A 21,715-nucleotide genomic window follows, 5' to 3' on the forward strand; every position below is an offset into this window, starting at 1 on the left:
TGATTGCACCAAGAAAATAAAAATAATAAGAAAATATATTTCATCGTCAGACTCGATATCCAATTCAATTCTAATTAAGTAATCCAAATAAGTTGGATTACTTAATTATTGCAAAAAAAAATACAATCATAATTACTCTTCCTGCAGTTCAAAACATACTTATTGATTCTCGTTTTCTAACTTACTCTTCCAATTCAATTCTAACATTCTTATATCCTCCAATTGTGTGTTCTATTCTATGTTATAGGTGCATTCCATGTTTATATAAAATTATTGATTCTCGTTTTTTAACTTTGTGGTAATATATGTTTGATACTGTAGCTCTAACAACCAATGTTTTCTGGAATCGATTTCTGATTAATACGAAGATTACTTATTGCAAAAAAAATACAATCTTAATTACTCTTCCTCTTCATGAATCTTAATCAGACTCAATTTTCAATCTTCTGCCCTAAATACTTTTATCAAGTGCAAAAAGTTGTATAACTTCTTCTACATTAATACTTACTCTCAAATAATTTCAAATAACTAGAATAAACAAAGAATCAAGTGAATTAACGTATAAATTCTTACCTGAACTTTTGAGAAGCATATAAAACCAACTTGATTTCGGAAATCACAACAGGGAAGCCTCTCAAATTCTTTTTCCAAAGGAAGCCTTTTGAAAAATTACGTAGTGAAATATGCATCAACTGTGTGTATTAGCAGATAGAAAATATCGTTCATACCAATTTTCAGATTCGTGAAGTTCTGGCAGAACTCAACTGAAAACCATGTATGTCGTAATAAAAATATGGGGTTATGGGCTATAGGGTATTTTAATTTGAAGGCTATGGGCTATAGGATATTTAATTTGGGGCTATGAGCTATAGGGCGAAATAGTAAATTTATATTATTTATTGTTATTATTTTAATTAGGGGGCAATACTGAGTAAAACATGGGCTATGAATAGAATTATTTAATTTGGGGCTATGAGCTATAGGACGAAATAGTAAATTTATATTATTTATTATTATTATTTTAATTAGGGGGCAATACTGAGTAAAACATGGGCTATGAATAGAATTACCCAATGTAAAAATGCATTACTAAAGCATATACATTTGAGGTGAGAGAGAGCCCATTATCACAAACATCAATTGGACAAACGGGCCCAATTCCTAACTCTTCTAACATAACAGGATTTTTCAGTTACAATTTCTGGGCCCAAAACCCGTCCAAAACCTAGGGTTTCTGGCGCTCTATATAAAAGAAGAGGCGCCCATTTCTCAATGGAATTTGCAGCAGTACAGAGCTAGGAGGAGCTCCCCGTCGTCCGCCCTGCTCATCACCGACGCTGTAAGTCTCAACCTTAACATATAAGCTGCGCAAATTCGCTCATCCTCTTTGTATCCTTCGTTTAAATGCGTTGCGTGAAATCTGAGCTTAGAGCATTGAACGTTTCTTTTATTCATTTTTTGAGTTGTATAGTTGTGGAAATTGCCCGATAAATCTAGGTTCAGCGGAGTTGGGAATGGGTTACTTATTTTGTTTGTTGATAATATGCGCGAATGGTTTTGTTCGATGTGTTTAGTGTAAATTGTGATTTGAGTCTGTAAAAATGTCTAATCTTCTGCATTTTTGGGGTAAAAGATTTGTTCATCGTTTAAATTGTTTTCTGATTCAGCGTAGATGGCGATTTTCTGTAGCTAACGTGGAGAAATTCATTCATGTTTTCAATTTATATTTATGTTTGATGAGTGATTGGGAATTGGTGGTGTCACAAAGCCCTGTAAAAATTGGAGTGACTTTGAAGTAAAATTTGTATAGTGTAGTAGTTATTGAACAATAGTCTTCAGGATGCACAATTTAACCATGTTCAATTCTTGAAATTTGAAGTTTTGCGTGTCATCATTGTGCTAGAAGGACAAAATCGCCTCTTTGTTAGTCTTGCTATCCTATGTAATGTCATACTGTGTGTTCAAGTTTCCATGTATGATGCCATTTCTTGTAATGTCAATGCTAATTGATTGGTGGAATTAGGAGAGTTGATCTTATAGTTTCCTTGTCTTTAGGTAAACCATGAAGCACAACAATGTTATTCCCAACGGGCACTTCAAGAAACATTGGCAAAACTATGTGAAGACTTGGTTTAATCAGCCTGCCCGCAAGGCCAGAAGAAGAAATGGTAATACTTCAAATTATAACTAATTTTAATCTTTCAGTTTTGGTTTTTATTGCAATGCTTTGAGTGATTGTGATCTACTTTGAAATGATGGTCTTGTTATTGTGTAATGTTTCTCTGTTCAGCGAGGCAGCAGAAGGCGATCAAGATTTTTCCCAGGCCCACAGCTGGGCCACTTCGTCCAGTCGTACGTGGCCAGACACTAAAATACAACATGAAGGTCAGAGCTGGTAGGGGATTTTCTCTAGAGGAGTTGAAGGTGAGCTATCTTACCAAACTGCATTTTATGATCTAAGATTATTTAATTATTTTTATTTTCACATGATTCATTGTGTTGGGGATTTCTCAAGCTTGTAACTACTTGATGTTCTTCACTTGTTTCTGCATTGGAGTTTCAAAGCCTGTAAATTCTGTTGTCGTTTAGGTTTCCTTGTATGTTTTTCCACCTTGCTATGTGTATGTTCCACATTTTAATATCCTTCAAATAGCTTAGATTTCTTCTGCTTGATATCTTTTCTTTTTCCTTTCTATATTACTACAAATTTATTGCATCATTTGCTGTGACATGCGTGATTGGGTAGATGATATTTAATAACATTAGAAGTAGTTGTTGAGGTGTACATTGTCTTGCTATTGTCGGAGTACCTCAAATTGCTGACACTTATTTTACTTTCAATAACCAGGCTGCAGGCATCGCAAAGAAACTTGCACCAACTATCGGTATTGCTGTTGATCATAGGCGTCGCAACAGTTCCTTGGAAGGGTTTCAGACCAATGTTCAGAGGCTGAAGACATTCAAGGCCAAGCTTGTTGTCTTCCCAAGACGTGCTCGTAAGGTTAAGGTAATGATGCTCGTTTGAATATCTCATCTTCCTTGGTCAAAGTTCATTATGGATAACCCTTTTTTTTCACCATAGGCTGGTGATTCTTCACCCGAGGAGTTGGCAACAGCCACGCAAGTTACGGGTCCTTTCTTGCCTATTGTACGTGAGAAGCCAAACGTTGAGCTTGTGAAGATCACACAAGACATGAAGTCATTCAAGGCATACGACAAGCTGCGTCTGGAGCGAACGAATGCACGCCACGTCGGTGTTAGAGCCAAGAGGGCAGCCGAAGCTGAGAAGGAAGACAAGAAGTAGGTACAAGTGAAGTGATTGTGAGCTTGTGATTCAGCAAACTGTTTAATCTGTTTTGCTTTGGGGCTGGACCGATTATCTTGATTTTGGTTGAAATTTTCATAGTATTTTCAGCTCTTTGTATTGAATTATCTGAGACAGCAAATCTTTTTATCGTTTTGTCATGGATGAACTTACTATATTTCAATATTTTCTACGAATGGATTTCATCGTATAGACGATAGATTGATAAATACGGGACTTGGATAAATGTGGGATTCATGATTGAGGATTTTAAGGATGTTGAGCACAAACGAATTAAAAATTCTTTAATTCATTTACATTGTGGTAGATTAGGTGATGTACTTTTTATATCTGTATATATTTAAGCTCCATCTAATTAAACATTTCTAAAGTGTTGTAGGATTGAAGTATCTGTAGACACTGTTAATTTGACCAACGCAATGCGAACTAGTTTATAATTCGCTAGAACTTAATCTAGTAATAAACTTGGACAAGTTTAATTTAAATTTGAATATTCGGTTATACTTATCTTCATTTCTCTTGTAATTATTCCCTTCAAATAATTTCTGTGATTATCAAGTAACAAGACGAGGCCTTGTGAATTTAATTGACCGTGTTCTTTGTTCATTATGATTGATGATGCCTCTTTTGTGGTGCAAATAATTGCAATATAAAGGATAGTAAATAGTCGATCGAATTGCCATCGCCTTCCATCTTAAGTTATAAAACCACTCAACTAAAAAAAGTTGTTGCACTCGAATTGTCGAGTAATTTGAATTTCACGCCTTTTAAGTCCAGTTTGTATATGTTCTCTCTTATTCTTCATTATCACTCCTTTTCCCTTTTCTTAGTGCATTTTTTACTTTTAATTGTTGAGGAATTTATAGAAATAAAGTTGGATTGAGAATACCTCTCATGCTCTTTTTCTTTTTCTATCTCGTATCACTATTGAAAGTGAAGCATGTGTGAAATTAATTGCAACCTTATCAATCATCATTTTATTCATTCAGCACATCTATAAAGTAATAGACCCCATGTTATTAATTTTATTGCTTTATGTAACTTCATTTTTGTGCCATTGGCACTCAATATCTTTTTACTTTAGAAAAACAAGTAAAGATTCAACGTTTTGATGCCGAAGGGGCTCTCGCACCTCACAATCTCAAACCACATTACCCTAAAATTTCATTGGGGGGGGGGGGGGGGGGGGGGGGGCTTTTAAGTTTTGAACTTTAAATGATAAATGTTCATACTTCTTTATTTGAAGGATTTCTTGACCATTTTTTATGGAATAATGTGTGAATACATTCTTATGCATGTTAACACATTTTAGGATAGGAGTCTCATATTAAATTTTAAATTATGTGATAATTGAGTTTTGCGTGACATTATTCTTAAAAATTACTCCATTCGTCCCATTAAAAATGGCTTGTATTCCATTATAAGTGGCTTGTTTCATAAATAACAAAATTTAACACATGATCCTTATTTTACGTGCAATAAAGCAACCCGCTACTTTTAATGAGACGGAAAGAGTATATCACATGAAAATAAAGAAGAATATAAAGGACATGATATTTATATGAATAAAAGTTATTATATCATCTCGAAATTAAATCATTCTTGTTTCTCTCGTAGGAATCAAATTTACATCCTAATATAGATGAGATGAAACTGTCCTAAAAAAAGTAAGTTAGTTAACTTTACTCTATATAGTAGTATTAGTAATTTTCAAATTTTCCTTAAAAATGGGTTGAATTTGTGCATATGTCGTTATAATCTGCATCTCAATATTATTCTACTAAAAAAAATGAAACATTCTTAGCACACTAACCGAGATTTCAATCCAACTAAGCTTTGCAACTGTCCCCTCACCATCAAGATCTCAGATATCCACCAATTTTATTTTTTTTGAGGGCTAATTATTATTATTATTAAAAATAATTTCAATTAAAAAAAATAATAGACGAGTAAGAAACAATCGAACATGAGCAATCTTAATGCACATTCCAATCAACAACCTTAAAACAACTCAAGTTGTTGGACGGAAACAAATAAGATTTGATCATCATATGATTCTTGGTCCGAGAACCCACCATTGATGGCTGCAAATTACGGATCTTTGAGGCAGAGCTTCGTGGAACGAGGCAAGGAGAGATTGCTCTCAAGAAAACATAATTCAGAGGTGGGATTTAATGATCCATACATTGTCCGTGAGGGGTGTTTTCATTGGATTTTCCGAGTTGCGGGAGAGAGGATTTCGAGATTCTGGAATAATGTCAAGGGCACGACGGTTAAGTTGGTTGGAATGGGAAAATCCGACCCGAGAAAAGTGGTGTTTGCTGTCAAAATGGGCGCTTCTTTGTCTCTGGTTTCGGTTCTCATTTTTTTCAAAGAGCCCTCCAATTTTATTAGCCAAAATTCAATCTGGGCTATTCTCACTGTTGTTGTTGTGTTTGAGTTTAGCATTGGTGAGTCGTTGCGTCACCCCTCTGCTTTCCTATATCAACAAAATCTTTGTCTTGGTTGTTACACAAGTATTGTAATAGTGTGTGTGTGTGTGTCGTGTTTGTTTTGAGCATAGGCTAGTTATTAAAGTTTGATTCTTTGCTTTTCAATCTGCATGACAATTGACATGTGAACAAATCTCTATCTTGGTTTGTGAAAGCCTTGTAATTTGCATTGTAGTTATTGCTTGAGTTTGGTAGTGAGTCTTGATTTATGATCATCTGCTGCTATCAGTTCGTCTTAGTCACCCTTGAATTTTAGCTTAGGCGTGTGTTGATGCTTGAGTCATTCCCTCTAGTTTTAGCTTAAGTCAGTCTTGATTCTTTGATTCTTTGCTTTGCTAAGGTTGCAATTTAGTATTTTAACACATCCTTAATGATGCCTGAATTTGTTTTAATCTAATTGGTAGGGGCTACCTTAAACAAAGGATTTAATCGTGCGTTAGGAACATTCTCTGCTGGAGCATTGGCTCTAGGTATCGCAGAGTTGTCCGTGAAAGCTGGTGAATTTCATGAATTTATTGTTTTGATCAACATTTTCCTAGCAGGTCAGATGATTTGCTATCATTAATCAAGTTGACTTATGCGATTTTTGCTGTCTCAAAACATGGGTAGTGTGAGATAAGAAGTTGTTTCGTTGAAATCTTGGTTTTCAGGCTTTCTTGCTAGCTATCTCAAGCTGTATCCAGCCATGAAGCAGTACGAGTATGGCTTCCGCGTCTTCTTGTTGACATTTTGTATTGTGCTAGTGTCCGGAACTTCACATTTTTTCCAAACAGCTGTCTCTCGACTGCTGCTTATCGCTGTTGGGGCTGGTGTTTGTTTGGTCGTAAATGTATGTATATACCCCATTTGGGCTGGAGAAGATTTGCATAAACTAGTTGTGAAAAATTTCAAGGGCGTTGCTAGTTCTATCGAAGGTACACACTTTCCCCTTAGAACTAGTTTTCCTTATATCTGAGGAGACCAAGTTCTTTGAAACTGATATATCTGTCCATTTATAGGCTGTGTGAATATGTACCTGCAGTGTGTGGAATACTCAAGAATTCCCTCTAAAATCTTGATCTACCAGGCCTCGGACGATCCATTGTACAAGGGATATAGGGCTGCAGTTGAGTCGACTAGCCAAGAGGAGACGCTGGTATGCCTCTATATGGCCGTTTAGGGTGAAATTTCCCAACTCAAAACCTTTTTTTTCTGTCACAGTTGGGATTCGCAGTTTGGGAGCCGCCTCATGGCCGTTACAAGATGTACAGATATCCATGGAGCGAATACGTGAGAGTGAGTGGTGCTCTAAGGCATTGTGCATTCATGGTAATGGCAATGCATGGATGTATACTGTCTGAAATACAGGTATTGTTCCCACACATAATGAGCGACGTACTTGGTTTGTTTAATCTCATTAGATGGATAACATCTTGATGTCGATTCTATCATTCAAAGTAACTGCACGACTAGCTACATTGTTACTACATTCATATCAAGAGCTTTGCGAGCTTCCAAATGTTCAAACTTGCTTCTTTTATCTGACAATCTTGAGTCGTACGAGCTCTCTTACAAGTACTAGAGAATCTTATTTCATCACTAGGCTAATATTTTTAGGCTTAGTTATAGTTTGTGACATGAATTTTAGTTCTTGTTTTGATTTATGAGCACAACTTCAATTTTATTTTTAAAATACTCCAGACCTTGTAAAAAATCTCGGCGTACAAATCTGACTAAGCTCACCCGTAAAACATGTTTCTTACATCGTAGCTTCATTCTTCGACGTCCCAGCCCAGGAAACATGTTTTACGGATGATTCTAGTCTGATGCCGGAATTTTTTACACGGGGCATAATTAAACAGTTTTGCAAGGTTCAGACCATTTTGAATATAGATTGAAGTTGAGGTTATAAATCAAAGAGTGGTAAAGTCCAGGCCATATTTTTATGTATGGTGTGAAAATGTGTTATTTGTGGCAATTGAGTGGAAACGTGTGGTATGCAGGCATCGTCCGAGTTAAGACAAGCATTCAAGGATGGGATTCATAAAGTTGGGACGGAGGGTGCTAAAGTGTTGAGATTGCTCGGCGACAAAGTCGAAAAGATGGAGAAACTATCGGCTGGCGATCCGCTGCAAGAGATTCATGATGCAGCAGAGGATTTGCAGATGATGATCGATCAAAAATCGTATCTTTTGGTGAATGCACAGAACTGGGATGGTGCAAAACCACCCGAAAAAGCCGTGGATCAAGAGCTGCTTCAGGAGCTCAAAGACAACGAAGAGAGGCATGTCGCGATCAATTCGCTAAGTGATGGAGCTCATTTGAGATCGATAAGGAACCACGAGCCCCAACACTCGAACATGAGCATGCATCACTCGGTTTCGCAATGGGGTTCCGGAGAGGACTTGCTCAGGCAGCAATCTATGTGGCCATCGCGTCTCTCCATTGTGGGTGAGACCCTCATGAACGAGCGTGAGGTGCGGACTTATGAGAGTGCAAGCGCTCTCTCTCTTGCGACTTTCACGTCTCTCTTGATAGAATTCGTTGCGAGACTGCAGAATCTGGTTAACTCGTTCGAGGAGCTTAGTGCGAAAGCGAAGTTCAAGGAGCCTGTTGATTCAGCTGAGACGAAGGAGGCCGTTGGATTCTGGTCTCGTACGCTCAAGATCATGTGCTGCAAGGATTGATGCAAGGTTAGGTTTAATCCATAAACTCGTTTCTATGCAATAACGCGATGCATCAAGCTTGATCATATGCCAAACACAAGCAGAAGGTCTGGTATTTTGGTGTTACAGAATAACATGATGTGAATGATTAGGAAGAATCTGTTTGTTAGCCTAAAGATAGATCGTCTTTACACGTTGCAACGACTCAAACATCGCGTCTTGCGTCAAGGAATCTAGTACAGAACAGGAACATGATGGATGAGTGTTGCTCGAGGAGCAAAGCTCTCAGAAACAGTCAAATGTAGTCCTATGTTTGTTACTAGTAAAACATTCATTCTTTTATTTCTTGAAAACTATGTAGCTGTCATGTTATAATCTACTGATTTCTTACATGTTTAATGATATCTTAAATTAGTTATAGCAGTAAGCTCAGACCAAGAAACTGCTGATCTATCTAGACCTCGACTCGAACGATGATTATTCGAGTTTATGGCTCGAATTATTGCTTAAAATCGCCGAATGAAACAAGAAGTGGATCTGAAAGTGCTGATTAAGAAGTAACTCTGTTTCAGTTTATAATCATGTTTCGAAATGTTTTTTGTTGTAAGAATCTTGATTCTTGATGGCTTGCTTCATTCATTCAGTTATGTTGTGGTAAGGAAATGGTCAAGAAACAGTGAATACATAAATGAAACAATCAGCCTGCAAGTTTGATTCATTATTGAATCAACCAATCCACACCCAAATAACAGTGTCACAAGATTTCTTGAAGCTCAATTCTGAGTGATTTTAGATCAATCACAAATATTAAAATTCGAATTTTACTTTTATTGAATTTGAGTAAATTTTGATATGTAAAATAACTAAACCCAACTCCAACCACTTGTTTATCAAGACAGTGTGTGAAGGATGTGGGCTGCTGCTTCTCTCTCTGCACCTTCTTGTGCTGCACTACACACAATATTCCACAAACCCATCAAAACTAAATATTTTCACAATAAAGACTCGATTTTTACTCATAAATTGCTTCGAAATCCAAGGCAAATCAACGAGCCCGCCACCGTTTCAGTCAGCTTTTGTGCTACTTCTGAAGATTCTTTCCTCCATCCAAATCAAGATTTCAGTAATGTTAGTTGATTTATAGTTCCAACATTGTTCAACACAAATTCATTTATTTTTCTTTCTAAACCTCCTTCTGTGCTTTATCAAGAATCAGGAAAACAAAGGATTCTGGCAGAAATGGAAGATAATCTTTCTCTCTCTCTCTCTCTCTAGTTGAGAAACATATGTGTGTGACAAAACCCATGTCAAAGATTGGATTTTTAACGATTTAAGTGTGTTTTAATTAGGAAAATTCAGCAAAAATGAGCCGAAAAGTGGCAAAACTGGGGCTGGCGGCAGTTCTTGCATACGGTATATTTGATGGGGTGACATACACTAGTTTCTTTGTGGCTGCATTTCTTGGGTATGAGAAGAGCACTGGCAACAATCCTGCTGCTAATCTTCAAGCTCTACTGGGGGTAACACCTATGCCTTTTTCTAACGCTTTACTTCATATCTGCTTTTGATTATATTCATACATATTTATGATGTACCTATTACTTCTTCAAGTTTGATTTCTGCTACTTGGCATCTTTGTCACATTTGGCAAGACATATTTTGATACTATTTGAGAAAGAACATAGTCTAATTGTGTGTGTGTGTACCTCGTCACCCTCTAAGCTAACCACACGGATCATGTGATATGTGTAAGATCATGTGATGTGTTGTATTCTTATCCTCCAACTCTCATGTCACATGATAAGCAGTTCAAAGTAAAGGGTATATGATTTGCTGCTTTTCTTGGACAAAAGTGTGAAACTAAAAGTAGGATATTTTTATTGATGAAGCAAGTGAGGTCCAAACAAGTATAACCGGAATTTCTGTCTTAAGGATCTATTTTGCATGAATCTTGGTATAAAATTTGATCTAACAAAAGATTACATCCTTGATAGCTGAATTACAGTCAAACCTCTCCATTTTGGAGTAGATCACAATTAAGAATTGACATGTATGTTATAACTTCTTGTTTATATAAAAACTGGTGACATCTAGTTCCTGCTTCTTGCATGTAGATAGTTATTCTGATGTGGGGCGGGAACAACGTAACGAGACCATTTCGAGTGGCCGGAGCTGCTGCAATGGCACCTCTCATCGACACAGGATTAAGGAGAATACAGAAGTACTTCAACTTCCCAAGTGTTACATATGCTTTTGGCCTTGTTGCAGGAATTGTGGTTGGATTATGCGCGACTGCAGTCGGGCTGCTTGTACTCTCGAGATGGGGGAAGTGAAACGAGAGCCAAAATATTCCCAGATTACCTTCAAAGTCTTCACCTTGCTTCATGAATGGGAAGAAATCTTGCATCTTGTATGGTTCCAAGATAAATGAAATTATTTGTATACTAAGTAGAAGAAATGGGATTCTTTCTTTCTTGAGTTGAAGATTCCAAATGTATAAACACATGATTCTTCAACAAATAAATGGTACAACATTACTCACGAATGTCACAGGTTACAAGTTACAACAGGGTACATTGGAAGAAAAAACAAAAAAAAAAGAAACTACAAAATTACAAAATATAGGTTGAAGCTAAAAACAGTGCAGTACAACACTGAAAGATACATCTCGAGGAAACCAATCCACCAAATAGGAGTTCATCTTGCGGAAAAAAACTCTTAGGGGCGTTTACTTTGTATGATTGAGTATTTTTATCCTTAATAGTAGGATATCTTCAATCTCACCCTTTTAATGGGATAAGAATCAAGCAAAACTAGCTTGAATGATAAAAATAACCAAGGGCCTTAGGATATCTCAAAGTTTCAATCCATCAAAATAAACAAGGGATTAGTCATACTATTTTTATCTATCAAGGCTAAATCCTCCAAAGTAAACGCCCACTTACAGTTACAGGTACACGGCCCATGCGCTCCATCTCCTCACGTTAGCAGATAGAAACATGCCGTTGTGCAAGGTTGAGGAGGAACATGCCACCTGGTTGAAACTCTTGGCAGCAACACTAGGCATTGTTCAGTTTCTTCTTTTTACTACGCCTCTTGTGTTTCTTTCCACTTTGGTTCAAAGCGCTATGGCTTCTTTTCCCGACATTTCCTCGATCTTCACTGCTATAAATTCCAGCAACAAGGTGGTGAGATATTTCTGCAAGAGACGACCCTGCAATCGACTTTGGAGGAATAGGTCTGCATAAAGTTCTGACTCAGTATCAGTAAGACCGTTTTTTCTAAACCATATACCCTGAACCCAATTTTAGGTTTTTAACCCCTAGATGGCTCTTCAACGACTAATCAAATAAGCAGCTAAATCAGCTTCGAGCTACTCATAGGAATTTAATAGATGGTCTGAGGCTTATTATTGAAAAGTGAAAACATAGTTTCCAAATTGGTGATATTTGTATGCGTATCACTGCTAATGATTTCACTGTAATATCTAGGAACACCTTTGTCCAATTTATACGCTCTTGTAATCCACTTTGTCGAGGGTCAATGCACATAACACAGAGCAGGTAGTTTCTTACCGGGTGGAAAATCTGCTCTGAGAAATAGTCGACTCATGCCACAGCGTTGGTGGAGGTAGCAAATCGTGCTTTCCAATGATCTGTTCAAGGTGAAGAGTAAGATGAGCCAAAGTAGAATAGACGATAAGCAATTCAGATGGCATTTTCTGTACACACACTGCAACTGCAAGTTGGTGGTTTTACGCATGAAAACATCAGGTCATTAATTCTATACTAAGAGGTAGCAAATCGTGCTTTCCAATGATCTGTTCAAGGTGAAGAGGTTAAGATGAGCCAAAGTAGAATAGATGATAAGCAATTCAGATGGCATTTTCTGTACACACACTGCAACTGCAAGTTGATGGTTTAAGTTTAACGCGTAAAAACATCAGGTAATTAATTCTATACTAAGAGCTCTGGCTGGGTCTGATGCGGCTGTAACCTGTTTGAATTAACATCAAGACCTCCGCTGAGAGAATCTTTTTCTTAAATATTTTGTTGGCTTACATAATACATAAAAGAAATATATCTACAAGATAAATAGTAATTAAATAGGTACCTTTTGAGGCATTCTAACTCCTTCTGGTGGTCTAGGGATGTGAGGATGAAGATCAGGAAATTTATAAAAGACCAGCCTACAACGGGACGTGAAAAAACATCACATTCATCAATCCAGGCATGCAGCTAAGGTATCCAAGAAAGGTGCAAAGAGGATATACATACAAGACTTTGTTCGTCGTGATTATCTTCATGTCATGTAAAGGTGAAAGGATCTCTGGAGGGCAAATGGGCTTGTCGGAAATGTACACATACCCATTCATTCCATCACTTCAATGCATATAATATGATAATTCAGGATATAGACATGGCATAAACCCAATGCAAACCTAAAAAGAGCCTCTAGGGAAAATGACATAATTATACAAAATCTGTATATCTCACCTAAATCTTGGGTTAATTCTTGTTCTCACTTTAGCTCTCCGCAGCTTCGGATGATCTTTGTTCCGTTCCCAGAAAGTAAATATTTTTGCTGCTAATGGATGTGACATGTCAACAAATAGTTGATCAATGCCCAGAGTGTTCCGCCGCCTCTCCACATCCTAAAACACATCATATCATTCAGAAACTCATAAGCACAGGCGAACAACATGAAACTGAGATTTGGCAAGTTCACATTATTGCAAATTTGCAATAACTAAAAGCACTAAAGTGTTACCGTTAATGTATTTTCCACTTTTGCAATTTCACTAAGAAGACGAGCCTCATCAATAAAGGGTAATTTACAGATAGCCTGTCAATCAGCAAGAGAACAATATGAAATCTCTCAAAGAATTAAAAACACTAGACAAATCAAGAGCTTGTAAAAACTATGGACTTCAATCAGCCAATCCAATAACAAGGGCAAATAAGTATTAGTCCGAGTTCCCAAGAACAAAATGAATCTTGAACAATGAACTATTCTTGAATTCGAATCAGGGAGGTCCTGATGGGGAACTGATGTTACTAGAGGAAACACAATTTATGAATACGAATCATACCTTCCATTCTTGTTTTCTCCCATTCAAATCAAGATCAAACTCTAAATGAAAAATTGGACATTCAAATCATTAATTATTACAACGGAAAATAGAGAGAAAATTGTGGTGTTAATTGAAAACAATACCAGTAGGATAGAGATCCAGAATAGGGGATGATGGATCTGTCATTAATTTCCTGTAGAATAAAGGAAGTGCTCCTGCACTGCACACCGCAACAGCTTTCAGAAAGATTACTTGAATTCAAGAGTACATCCATTAATTGTTTACAAGAATCATTTAAGAAAAAACCTTGCAGCAGGGAGGACACCCATTAATTGGTCGATCGGTTTAAAGGGTTTTCCAAGTTCAAAGTGAATATCGAGCTGGTCTAGGCCTCGAAAATCAGATGCAAAGGGAGCATAATGGTATGGATAAAACCTGATAGTGCCAAACAGTTGGTATGGTTATTACCAGTTCAGTGAATAAACCATCAAAAAGTGAAGCAGCAAAAACACTTAACACGTAACCAACTGAGAAGTTCCAAAACTAAGGTTAGTAAAAAAAATCCTCGAGAAGCCAAAACTAGGTATCAGGTCTTCTCAACAATGCTAGCAACAGAAGTTCCAAATAAATCTTCATTGGACATTTATATTTGAAGCACTTAGTGATGTATGTGTTGCTTTCATGAGTGGCACATCAGAGAATGTTAACTCTAGGCCATTTACCAATAGTACATATGCGAACCACGATCCACAAAGGTAGAACAGAATCATCAATGTATTATAAAAATAGAAGGACCATATTTATGTAAACTTTCAGATCCTTTTAATAATTAATTAATAGTTGTTCACATGAAAACACTCATAGAACATTGAAAAAATTACAAACCATTGCCACGAGCACACTCCTTGGTAGTAATAATGCATGACCCAGCATATCCCCTCAACATATTTCAAGACCTATGTTAAACATAACAGAATTAAAAGATACATCTTACATAGAAAGATATAGAGTTACATAAACACGTCACCAGAAATATACAAATCATATGCAGCAAAACAGTAAATACAAAGATACAGTTTAAATACAAGTAGATATGCAATATAACAATAAATACAGGATAAAAGGATCTGAAAATATATGTATGCGTATGTACATAAGATTCTGCATGTCTACACCAGCGTGGGAAGATTCACTAAGATATCTACTGACAAATAAAAAAATATGAAAAACACTTTGTAAGCAATCAAAAAAGAAGAATACCATGATCAGCCCTGATCTAAGTTAAATTGTCAGCAGAGCATCTATTAAACTTCAAAAGCACAGAGCTAGCAGAATATATGAACTAGTTTTTCTTACAGCCTCGTTTTTAACTCTCTCATGGTCATCATCACTTTGAGCCTGAAACTTCTCAGTGTAGTATCTCTCTTTCCAACCCTCCTCTCCTAGATTTACCTGAAGAGGAAATGTATCATCCTCTTCCTCTGCCAATGAAAACTTTAACACAATGCTATGCCTAGTTTAAAAAATGAGGACCAAGGAAAGGATGTCGAACCTTGTCTACCAAAAATGTGGCATCAGATTTCGGATAGGACTGATTCAAAAGTAAGCAAAGGATAGTCTCAGAATCAAGCAGATGAATCATAAATTGGGAATTTCAAGATAGAAATTTAGAAGGTTGTTAGATTACATTCAAGATGGCAGGAAAACGTCTTACACGATCCTCCCAATGCAATTGGTTCTGAAAGTACATATCATAATACATGTAAGATTGTGGAATGCATTTAAAATCTTCCGGCCACCTCAATTAAGAATGAGTTGATCATCAAGTAGTGAGCAAAGTAAAAAAATATCTGGCTCAAAATAAACTGACAATCTAAGCACCCATATAGCTTTGCAGCACATGATAATGAAAAGAGAACAGCTTAAAGGTGTCCAAAACCTTAGTACATCTCAATTGAAAACCATATCCAGTTTCAAGCGATACGCCAGTATGAGGACTATACCTGCCTTCGTTTCTTGAAAATTGCAGTCTCATGTGAACCAAGAGTCTGAACAAAGTGCTCCACTCCTTTCAAATTTACCTAGGTATTAGCGAAATATGAAGCTAAGTATAGTTTATGGACACAAAATGGGGAAAAGCCATTCATAATAATCCAGCAATTAGAAATAAATTATCTACATGTCTCAAACAAAACACGCATCGCAGCATCTCAATTGAAGATCAAATAAAGAACCAGCACAAAGTGTTGAAAAGCTTCACATCAATAGGAGGCCAAGTTTTCACTAATATGAACTTAAACTTTTTGAACTTAGAAAATCTTTTTAGTGGAACATAAACAATGCATATCCATTATTCAAAGAATGAAAATAGAATATCTAAACGTAGATCTTCACTTTTAAAGCACCAGTAAAGTTGAACAAACAAGGTCTATAAGCATTTTATATTTGCATCACATACTCCATAGAAGAGCTACAGAGGATAGGAGGCTAATGAAGGAAAGGTTTTGTGTTCCATCCACAAAAATGGGGAAAAGAGGGTTGAAATTATATGAACTAACAAACTTGTATTTATATACCTCAGCAGCATTAGTGAGATAACCACCCATTCGGACAAACTCTTTTTTGTAAACAGACATAAGCAAATCAATAGCTCCCTACAAGTTCAGAGGAAAACAGGATGAAACAAATATACACGCAGAGAAAGTAGGACTTTTTTACTCACCCGGAATTCGGAAAGAACATGGAAAGGCAACAATACTGCATTGTGACTGTGTGCATAATTTATGCATTGTAACTGATAATAGGTAGCTTCATGCTACAATGAATTTACTAACGAACACAATTAATAGAATACCAACCTCTGATATCTCCAATGATGGCACATGGGGTAGAAAGTCATTTCCAACAAAAAGGCACATGAAAACAAAATCATCTATCAGTCTTTCAAGGTCAGATTTTACTGTTGGATCTGGTATTCTCAGGCTCTCTGCCAAATAGTCCCGGAGTATCCATACATTGAGAAACTGAAATGATGACAAAAAATAGCAAAAACACCAAAAAAATCAATATTTGCATTCTCATTTTATCATATTATGAGCAAGTAGAGTTATACATTACGTATATTTTATAAGAAGCAAACTACCAATCATGGGCTAAAAGTACTAGCATCTACCAATTTTCAAACATCATCAAGTTATAAGGTTCTTTCTAACATCAATATGTATATGTATATGTATATGTATATGTATATGTATATGACATTATAGCTTTACCCTCAATAAAGTGGCAGACAATACTAATTGAAAGAATCAGAGCTAGAAACGCAAAGAGAAAGATTTGGTTTTATTGCATAAAATAGAACGATAGGATTTTGGCTTTAGTTCCTATGTAACTGAGAAAGAGTATGATGAAATACATACACATGAAAAGTACAAGTCAAACCCAAACATATCGGAAAAACAAAGTGGGCTGCTTGAATACATAAGCAATAGCTGCGACCTCCATACCGTTATCATTTGTGTAAATTTCACCAATTTACCATGATATTGACCCATTTTTTCACAGTTAAGCTGCTACATTGTTAAAACCTATCAACATAAAAAAAATAGTCAAAACGATTAACCTGAAACTTCTGTTTTGATATGATGTCTTCAAGATATTCAGAAGGGACCTCCTTGGGCTTCAAATAGCTCTTTTCAGCTGTCTTCTTCATGTTGTGAGTCTGGTGACCTTTGCCATCGGGGGGCGCACTCTGGACAACCAATGCCAAGAACAACATGATCAGCTCAATATAATAGAAAGCACCCCTCCAGACAATGATCAAGTCCAAAAGTTTCTCAACATTATTGCTACACTTTAACAGAAGCAAGTAGGACACAAGACTCTTGGTTTTATCCTTATGGCCATATTATTACAACCACCAGGTGAAAAAAAGTGAGCTGAAAGACGTATCAGCTTGGAACCGATAGTGGATATATAACAGAGGGAAAGGATTTTTCTCAAGTTTGATCAGAAGCATATGGAAGCAGAAGGGGAAAGAATTAACATAGACATGCCATCAAGTGTTTCATAGAATACCTTTTCACAGAGAATGGATACTAGTTTCGAGTTCATAATTTCAGAAGTTGCTAAAATGTTAAATGGTTTTATAAACAAATTTTTATTGTGAAAGTGAAAGCCAAACAAGTGGGAAGACAACTAATGAGAATCTAATTAATGTCACAAACCTTATAACACAAGCAGGCAACTAGGATGAAGTTACCGAAAAGGCAAAGACGAGGTTACATAACTCTCTCAGAAAAAAGGCCTGGCAACATGGTGCAATTCAAGATGTCACACAAAAATCAATTGACAAATCGTACCTCCCTTAAAACTGAGAAATGAACTTCATGGGTAGCCAAAGCAAGCATGATTAGATCTGCATCCTGAAGGAATAGCACCACAAATGAACATTTTATTCTACATTTCTTTGCGAACAGATCATAAATGAGAGTTAGGAAACGAAACTGCTCCATGATTTTACCAAACCATACAAACAATGCCGTGTGTTTGGATCAAACCCAGGAAGATTTCTTTGCAAGCGGATATAAGACATTATTTTATGCTCTCCCTCGCCAGGTACAGTAGCATCAGAAAGGATTACCTGCAATTACCAGACATATTTGCATCAACTTCTGAGATAGTGAGATGAAAATACTAACTTAAAGCTGTAAGATTTCTTACCTTGACTCCCTTCCAACCAGGATCATTGTTAATCCTTAAATGTACATAATATTGAAGTGCAGATGACAGCGATTCCATGAATTCAGTCCCGGGAGTGATTAAGTTAGAGTCGAGCAATTTACTTTCTGAGTGTTCATCTTTCTTTACATAGTCACTTCCTTGTTTCTCTAATACAGAAGCCTGATAGCAGTCATATATCGACTCTCATTAGCCACCCTAAACAAGATGCAGAAATCTTAAGAATGTGCTTCTGAAACCACAAACACCATACTTACCGTATCAGCTGCATCTTTGGCTGCTCTGAATCGTCTTGCTCGCTGTTGATTCATCTTAGCCCTTGGTGCAACACCATCTAAGAGATGTTACAAGTCAAATTATATTATATGAGGGAAGGATGGGATGCTAACCACTTCCCCTTTCCTAATTAAATTGTAAATAAATGATTTTTCTTCAAAGAAATAGTGTGTATGATTAATAAGCGCCGACAAAACGACGTCCTACGTCGTGTGGCATTTAGAACACTGTTTCCACCACCATACAAGCATTTATAACAGCCTTCATTGAATGCTTAAGTGCTTACTCTACAACTAAAGCAACCAAAAAAACAAAACACTATTCCAAACTAACAAGCAAAAAACACAACTTTTCCACCTACCAATTGCCATGAAGAGAACCTTGCGAGGCCTAACCAATGAAAAAATCTGATCGATATACTTGAAAACCGCCGCAAATACCTCGTCGTAAGATTTCGGAGTGGACTATAACCAAAAAAAATCCAATATTTAACAACACCAAATTCATATTTCCGTCAATAACCAACATGAATTTCACACACTATGCGTAAAATATTACCCCGTTTTCAGGATGAAAACACGGATGTATAATGCCGTTCATGTCGAGATACAGGTTGTCGTACTCGACGCCGTTAGGGTTCGTCTTCGTAACGTCGACGGGCAACCTAATTCCGTTAACGACCGGCGGCGTATCCTCCAACACAGGGACTACTGACCGCGGGTACCTCTCGATCAGCCACCGGTAAAACGCCGGAATTCCCATTCTCTGAGAATTAAATTAAAATTGAAATAATAATTAAACTGAAACAATAGTTAGCTTCAAAAGTTGCAGCTCAATTTGTTTTGGAGGGTTAAGAGCCGAATAGCTCGACCGTTTGAAATTTCTTATACTCTGCTCATCAACTTTTATTTTGATAATATAAATAGCATTATAATAATTCTTAATCTATTTATATGGAGTAATAAATAATGATAGTGTGTGATTTGATGGATTAGATCTGTTAGGTCCTGAGGGTCTCGAATAGGTGTATGGGGAGAATACACCTATGGGCTATTTTTCAATCAATCCTCAATCAGAGGAATTTCAGTCAGAGATCAAAACGAAACTTTGCATGCAAACAAATACGCCTGTTTTACTGAAATCAGTTTTGACCAAACAGGGTTGACGACTGATACTGAAAGCTCTTCAGTAAAGAGTTATCAGTTAAGTTGCTGGAACTTAACTGATGCAAGTAAGGGCTTCAGTCGAGTTTGCTAAAACAGAGACGATAACATTCTTCCTAACTATCAGAAGATAGATCAGTCAGACTGATATCGTACGCAGCGAAAATTAAACTTAGTTTCGAAATAGCCTCGGTGGAGCAAGTTGTTGGTAATGGTTTCTCTTTGCAGTTAGTCAGTGTTCAGTTTTATCAATTGAAATAACACAAGTAAGAATGTAAAACTGAAAGCTGTAAACAACACAGAGACTTTTACGTGGTTCGGAAAAACCCTTTCCTACATCCAAGGTTGGTTGATCAGACCAACAATCCACTCCGCAAGTGCTTAACAGGTGCACTGCAAACCGAACCGTGTGCTTGCCGGGTGCACACAACCGTACACTGAAGAAAACCCTTCTCCAGTACCCACGCTTCACTCGCGTCGGATTTCCCTTGCTTAACACAACCCGTGCTAAGACTCTCAGAGTCAGAAAACCCTTCTGACCTCCGAATCACTCAAAACGCTCTTATGGGGGGAGGTTTGAATGAGTGCCAACTATACTTACAAAGAACAAATTCTTTGAAGCAAGTTTGACATTTGGCTTCTGGGTAAACAGATATATGCCTAGGGTCTAAGAGAATGTGTGTAATCAGCAGTGACTGATTTTGGCTTTGGAATTCTCTTCTTCGATTCAAGCTTTGGGGAGTTTAAGCTTAAGGCTGAGTAGCAATTTCGGCAGAGCTTCAGCTTATGTTGTTGAATCGGTGAAGGTTGAAGTGATCCTCGAGCGCTATTTGTAGGAGAACTCTTGAATAGATCCGTTGGCGTAAATCGTCCTCAAGATTTCTTCCGTTGGAGAGCAATTCGAATTTGGGCCGAGGTTTCAATCTTCGAGGTTCCTTGTCTGGATGGAAACGACTCTCTTTGATGGATAGGAGATGTGACGTCTCTGAAAAGTAACCACCAGATAGGAATGACCTCTGTAGAGATAAGATCCTGAGATCTTTGCATTTAATGCGGTTGTACTTTGTGAGTACGTGACTTCCTCTGAACGTTGGAAGATCAGTCCTAGGAGGAATGTTCAACTGATACTTGACTTTAGTATCAGTCCTTTGCGCGCATTAAGTAATCAGTCTTCAACTGATTCTTCAACTGATACTTCAGTTGGTATCTGCAGTCTTCAGTCCTTCGTTCTTCAGTCTTCAGTCTTCGACACCACAAACTAAACTAGAAACGAACTCTAACACTTGAGTTCAAAAACGATTCTAGTCTATTACAGTTAAGTCCTATGAATTTTGGTATCATCAAAACAAGGGTTAGGATATTCCACAAGGTTCCCAACAATTTCCCCCTTTTTGATGATGCCAAAACCACACAGCAGTTCTAGACAGCAAAAAGACTGAACTCACAGTACAAGTTCTAAACATGGGGTGAAAACAGTTCCCCCTTGACAATAGAACCTAAAAACTTGTACTAAGAGTTAAGAACGAAAACAATTCTAAAACAGAACAAGGAGAAGACAGAAAGACATAATCAGAGCCTGGACAAAGAGTCATTGTCTTCAGGTTGAGATCAAAAAGAAGTTCTTTTCATTGATAAAAGACTGATAAATCATCAGTCTAAGTTACAACTTGAAAACGAAAAAGAACAATACAGAGGACATCCAAACGACTCACGGTTTCTGATTGTAGAGATTGAAAACTGCTTCCCAGATCTGTCTGCCGTCCCTGGAGTCTGGATGAATATTCCAAATCTTGCATAAGGCTCTGACTTCTTTCTTGATCCTTTCTCTGTCGACTCCATTCTTGATCCTTGGTGGAGTCACTATTTTCTTCTGAGGGTCAGGAATCCTTTTTCCATATATTCTCTGAGCGTCTTGCATTTGAAGAACTAAGTCTCGTTCTTCCAGTTGCAACAGAAAATACTTCCAGGCTTCATTCCTGTATTCCCCATCACCTTGGACG

At 37.1% G+C, this 21,715-nt stretch overlaps 4 protein-coding genes across 6 annotated transcripts; 3 read left to right on the plus strand and 1 right to left on the minus strand.

Moving 5' to 3' along the window:
- Positions 1 to 1,088: 1,088 nt before the first annotated feature.
- On the plus strand, positions 1,089 to 3,534 carry LOC131016124 (60S ribosomal protein L13-1). Its single transcript, XM_057944741.1, has 5 exons — positions 1,089 to 1,339; positions 2,056 to 2,168; positions 2,291 to 2,424; positions 2,849 to 3,007; positions 3,083 to 3,534. Exons 2-5 carry the CDS (start codon positions 2,063 to 2,065, stop codon positions 3,302 to 3,304), a joined length of 621 nt encoding a protein of 206 aa, XP_057800724.1. The 5' UTR covers positions 1,089 to 1,339; positions 2,056 to 2,062; the 3' UTR covers positions 3,305 to 3,534.
- Positions 3,535 to 5,234: 1,700 nt separating this feature from the next.
- Positions 5,235 to 8,894, plus strand: LOC131016082 (aluminum-activated malate transporter 4-like). Its single transcript, XM_057944655.1, has 6 exons — positions 5,235 to 5,775; positions 6,222 to 6,359; positions 6,468 to 6,731; positions 6,816 to 6,952; positions 7,018 to 7,164; positions 7,800 to 8,894. The coding sequence occupies exons 1-6, from the start codon at positions 5,406 to 5,408 to the stop codon at positions 8,481 to 8,483; spliced, it is 1,740 nt and encodes a 579-aa protein (XP_057800638.1). The 5' UTR covers positions 5,235 to 5,405; the 3' UTR covers positions 8,484 to 8,894.
- Positions 8,895 to 9,196: 302 nt separating this feature from the next.
- Positions 9,197 to 11,003, plus strand: LOC131016122 (uncharacterized). Of its 2 annotated transcripts, none has more exons than XM_057944738.1 (4): positions 9,197 to 9,590; positions 9,679 to 9,706; positions 9,810 to 9,982; positions 10,577 to 11,003. In XM_057944738.1, exons 1-4 carry the CDS (start codon positions 9,372 to 9,374, stop codon positions 10,793 to 10,795), a joined length of 639 nt encoding a protein of 212 aa, XP_057800721.1. In that variant the 5' UTR covers positions 9,197 to 9,371; the 3' UTR covers positions 10,796 to 11,003. The 2 variants fall into 2 exon arrangements, with proteins under 2 accessions (XP_057800721.1, XP_057800719.1); XM_057944736.1 differs by having other exon boundaries at positions 9,202 to 9,590; positions 9,673 to 9,706.
- On the minus strand, positions 10,956 to 19,445 carry LOC131016073 (5'-3' exoribonuclease 3-like). 2 transcript variants are annotated; one of them, XM_057944646.1, is made up of 23 exons: positions 19,111 to 19,445; positions 18,914 to 19,016; positions 18,534 to 18,610; positions 18,259 to 18,438; positions 18,059 to 18,178; positions 17,898 to 17,960; positions 17,159 to 17,287; positions 16,395 to 16,559; positions 16,113 to 16,190; positions 15,540 to 15,617; positions 15,224 to 15,274; positions 15,089 to 15,127; positions 14,893 to 14,988; positions 14,422 to 14,492; positions 13,843 to 13,971; positions 13,680 to 13,756; positions 13,555 to 13,595; positions 13,233 to 13,307; positions 12,959 to 13,116; positions 12,740 to 12,844; positions 12,576 to 12,651; positions 12,038 to 12,117; positions 10,956 to 11,702 (listed from the first exon to the last, which is right to left on the minus strand). In XM_057944646.1, the coding sequence occupies exons 1-23, from the start codon at positions 19,312 to 19,314 to the stop codon at positions 11,522 to 11,524; spliced, it is 2,376 nt and encodes a 791-aa protein (XP_057800629.1). In that variant the 5' UTR covers positions 19,315 to 19,445; the 3' UTR covers positions 10,956 to 11,521. The 2 variants fall into 2 exon arrangements, with proteins under 2 accessions (XP_057800629.1, XP_057800630.1); XM_057944647.1 differs by lacking the exons at positions 10,956 to 11,702; positions 12,038 to 12,117 and adding an exon at positions 12,147 to 12,282 and having other exon boundaries at positions 19,111 to 19,398.
- Between the last annotated feature and the right edge of the window lie 2,270 nt (positions 19,446 to 21,715).

Source organism: Salvia miltiorrhiza, chromosome 3, assembly GCF_028751815.1.
Source record: "Salvia miltiorrhiza cultivar Shanhuang (shh) chromosome 3, IMPLAD_Smil_shh, whole genome shotgun sequence".
In the NCBI taxonomy this organism is placed as follows: Eukaryota; Viridiplantae; Streptophyta; class Magnoliopsida; order Lamiales; family Lamiaceae; genus Salvia; species Salvia miltiorrhiza.

Coding starts and splice junctions, on each gene's coding strand:
- LOC131016124 (XM_057944741.1), top strand. CDS start 2,063: ATGAAGCACAACAATGTTATTCCCAACGGGCACTTCAAGAAACATTGG. Junction 2,169..2,290: donor CAAGGCCAGAAGAAGAAATG/GTAATACTTCAA, acceptor TTCTCTGTTCAG/CGAGGCAGCAGAAGGCGATC. Junction 2,425..2,848: donor TTTCTCTAGAGGAGTTGAAG/GTGAGCTATCTT, acceptor TTCAATAACCAG/GCTGCAGGCATCGCAAAGAA.
- LOC131016082 (XM_057944655.1), top strand. CDS start 5,406: ATGGCTGCAAATTACGGATCTTTGAGGCAGAGCTTCGTGGAACGAGGC. Junction 6,732..6,815: donor CGTTGCTAGTTCTATCGAAG/GTACACACTTTC, acceptor GTCCATTTATAG/GCTGTGTGAATATGTACCTG. Junction 7,165..7,799: donor GTATACTGTCTGAAATACAG/GTATTGTTCCCA, acceptor TGTGGTATGCAG/GCATCGTCCGAGTTAAGACA.
- LOC131016122 (XM_057944736.1), top strand. CDS start 9,372: ATGTGGGCTGCTGCTTCTCTCTCTGCACCTTCTTGTGCTGCACTACAC. Junction 9,591..9,672: donor CAAATCAAGATTTCAGTAAT/GTTAGTTGATTT, acceptor TGCTTTATCAAG/AATCAGGAAAACAAAGGATT. Junction 9,707..9,809: donor AGGATTCTGGCAGAAATGGA/AGATAATCTTTC, acceptor TGTGTTTTAATT/AGGAAAATTCAGCAAAAATG.
- LOC131016073 (XM_057944646.1), bottom strand. CDS start 19,314: ATGGGAATTCCGGCGTTTTACCGGTGGCTGATCGAGAGGTACCCGCGG. Junction 14,493..14,892: donor AGAGAGTTAAAAACGAGGCT/GTAAGAAAAACT, acceptor TGTTTAACATAG/GTCTTGAAATATGTTGAGGG. Junction 13,596..13,679: donor TCTGGATCTCTATCCTACTG/GTATTGTTTTCA, acceptor TTTTTCATTTAG/AGTTTGATCTTGATTTGAAT.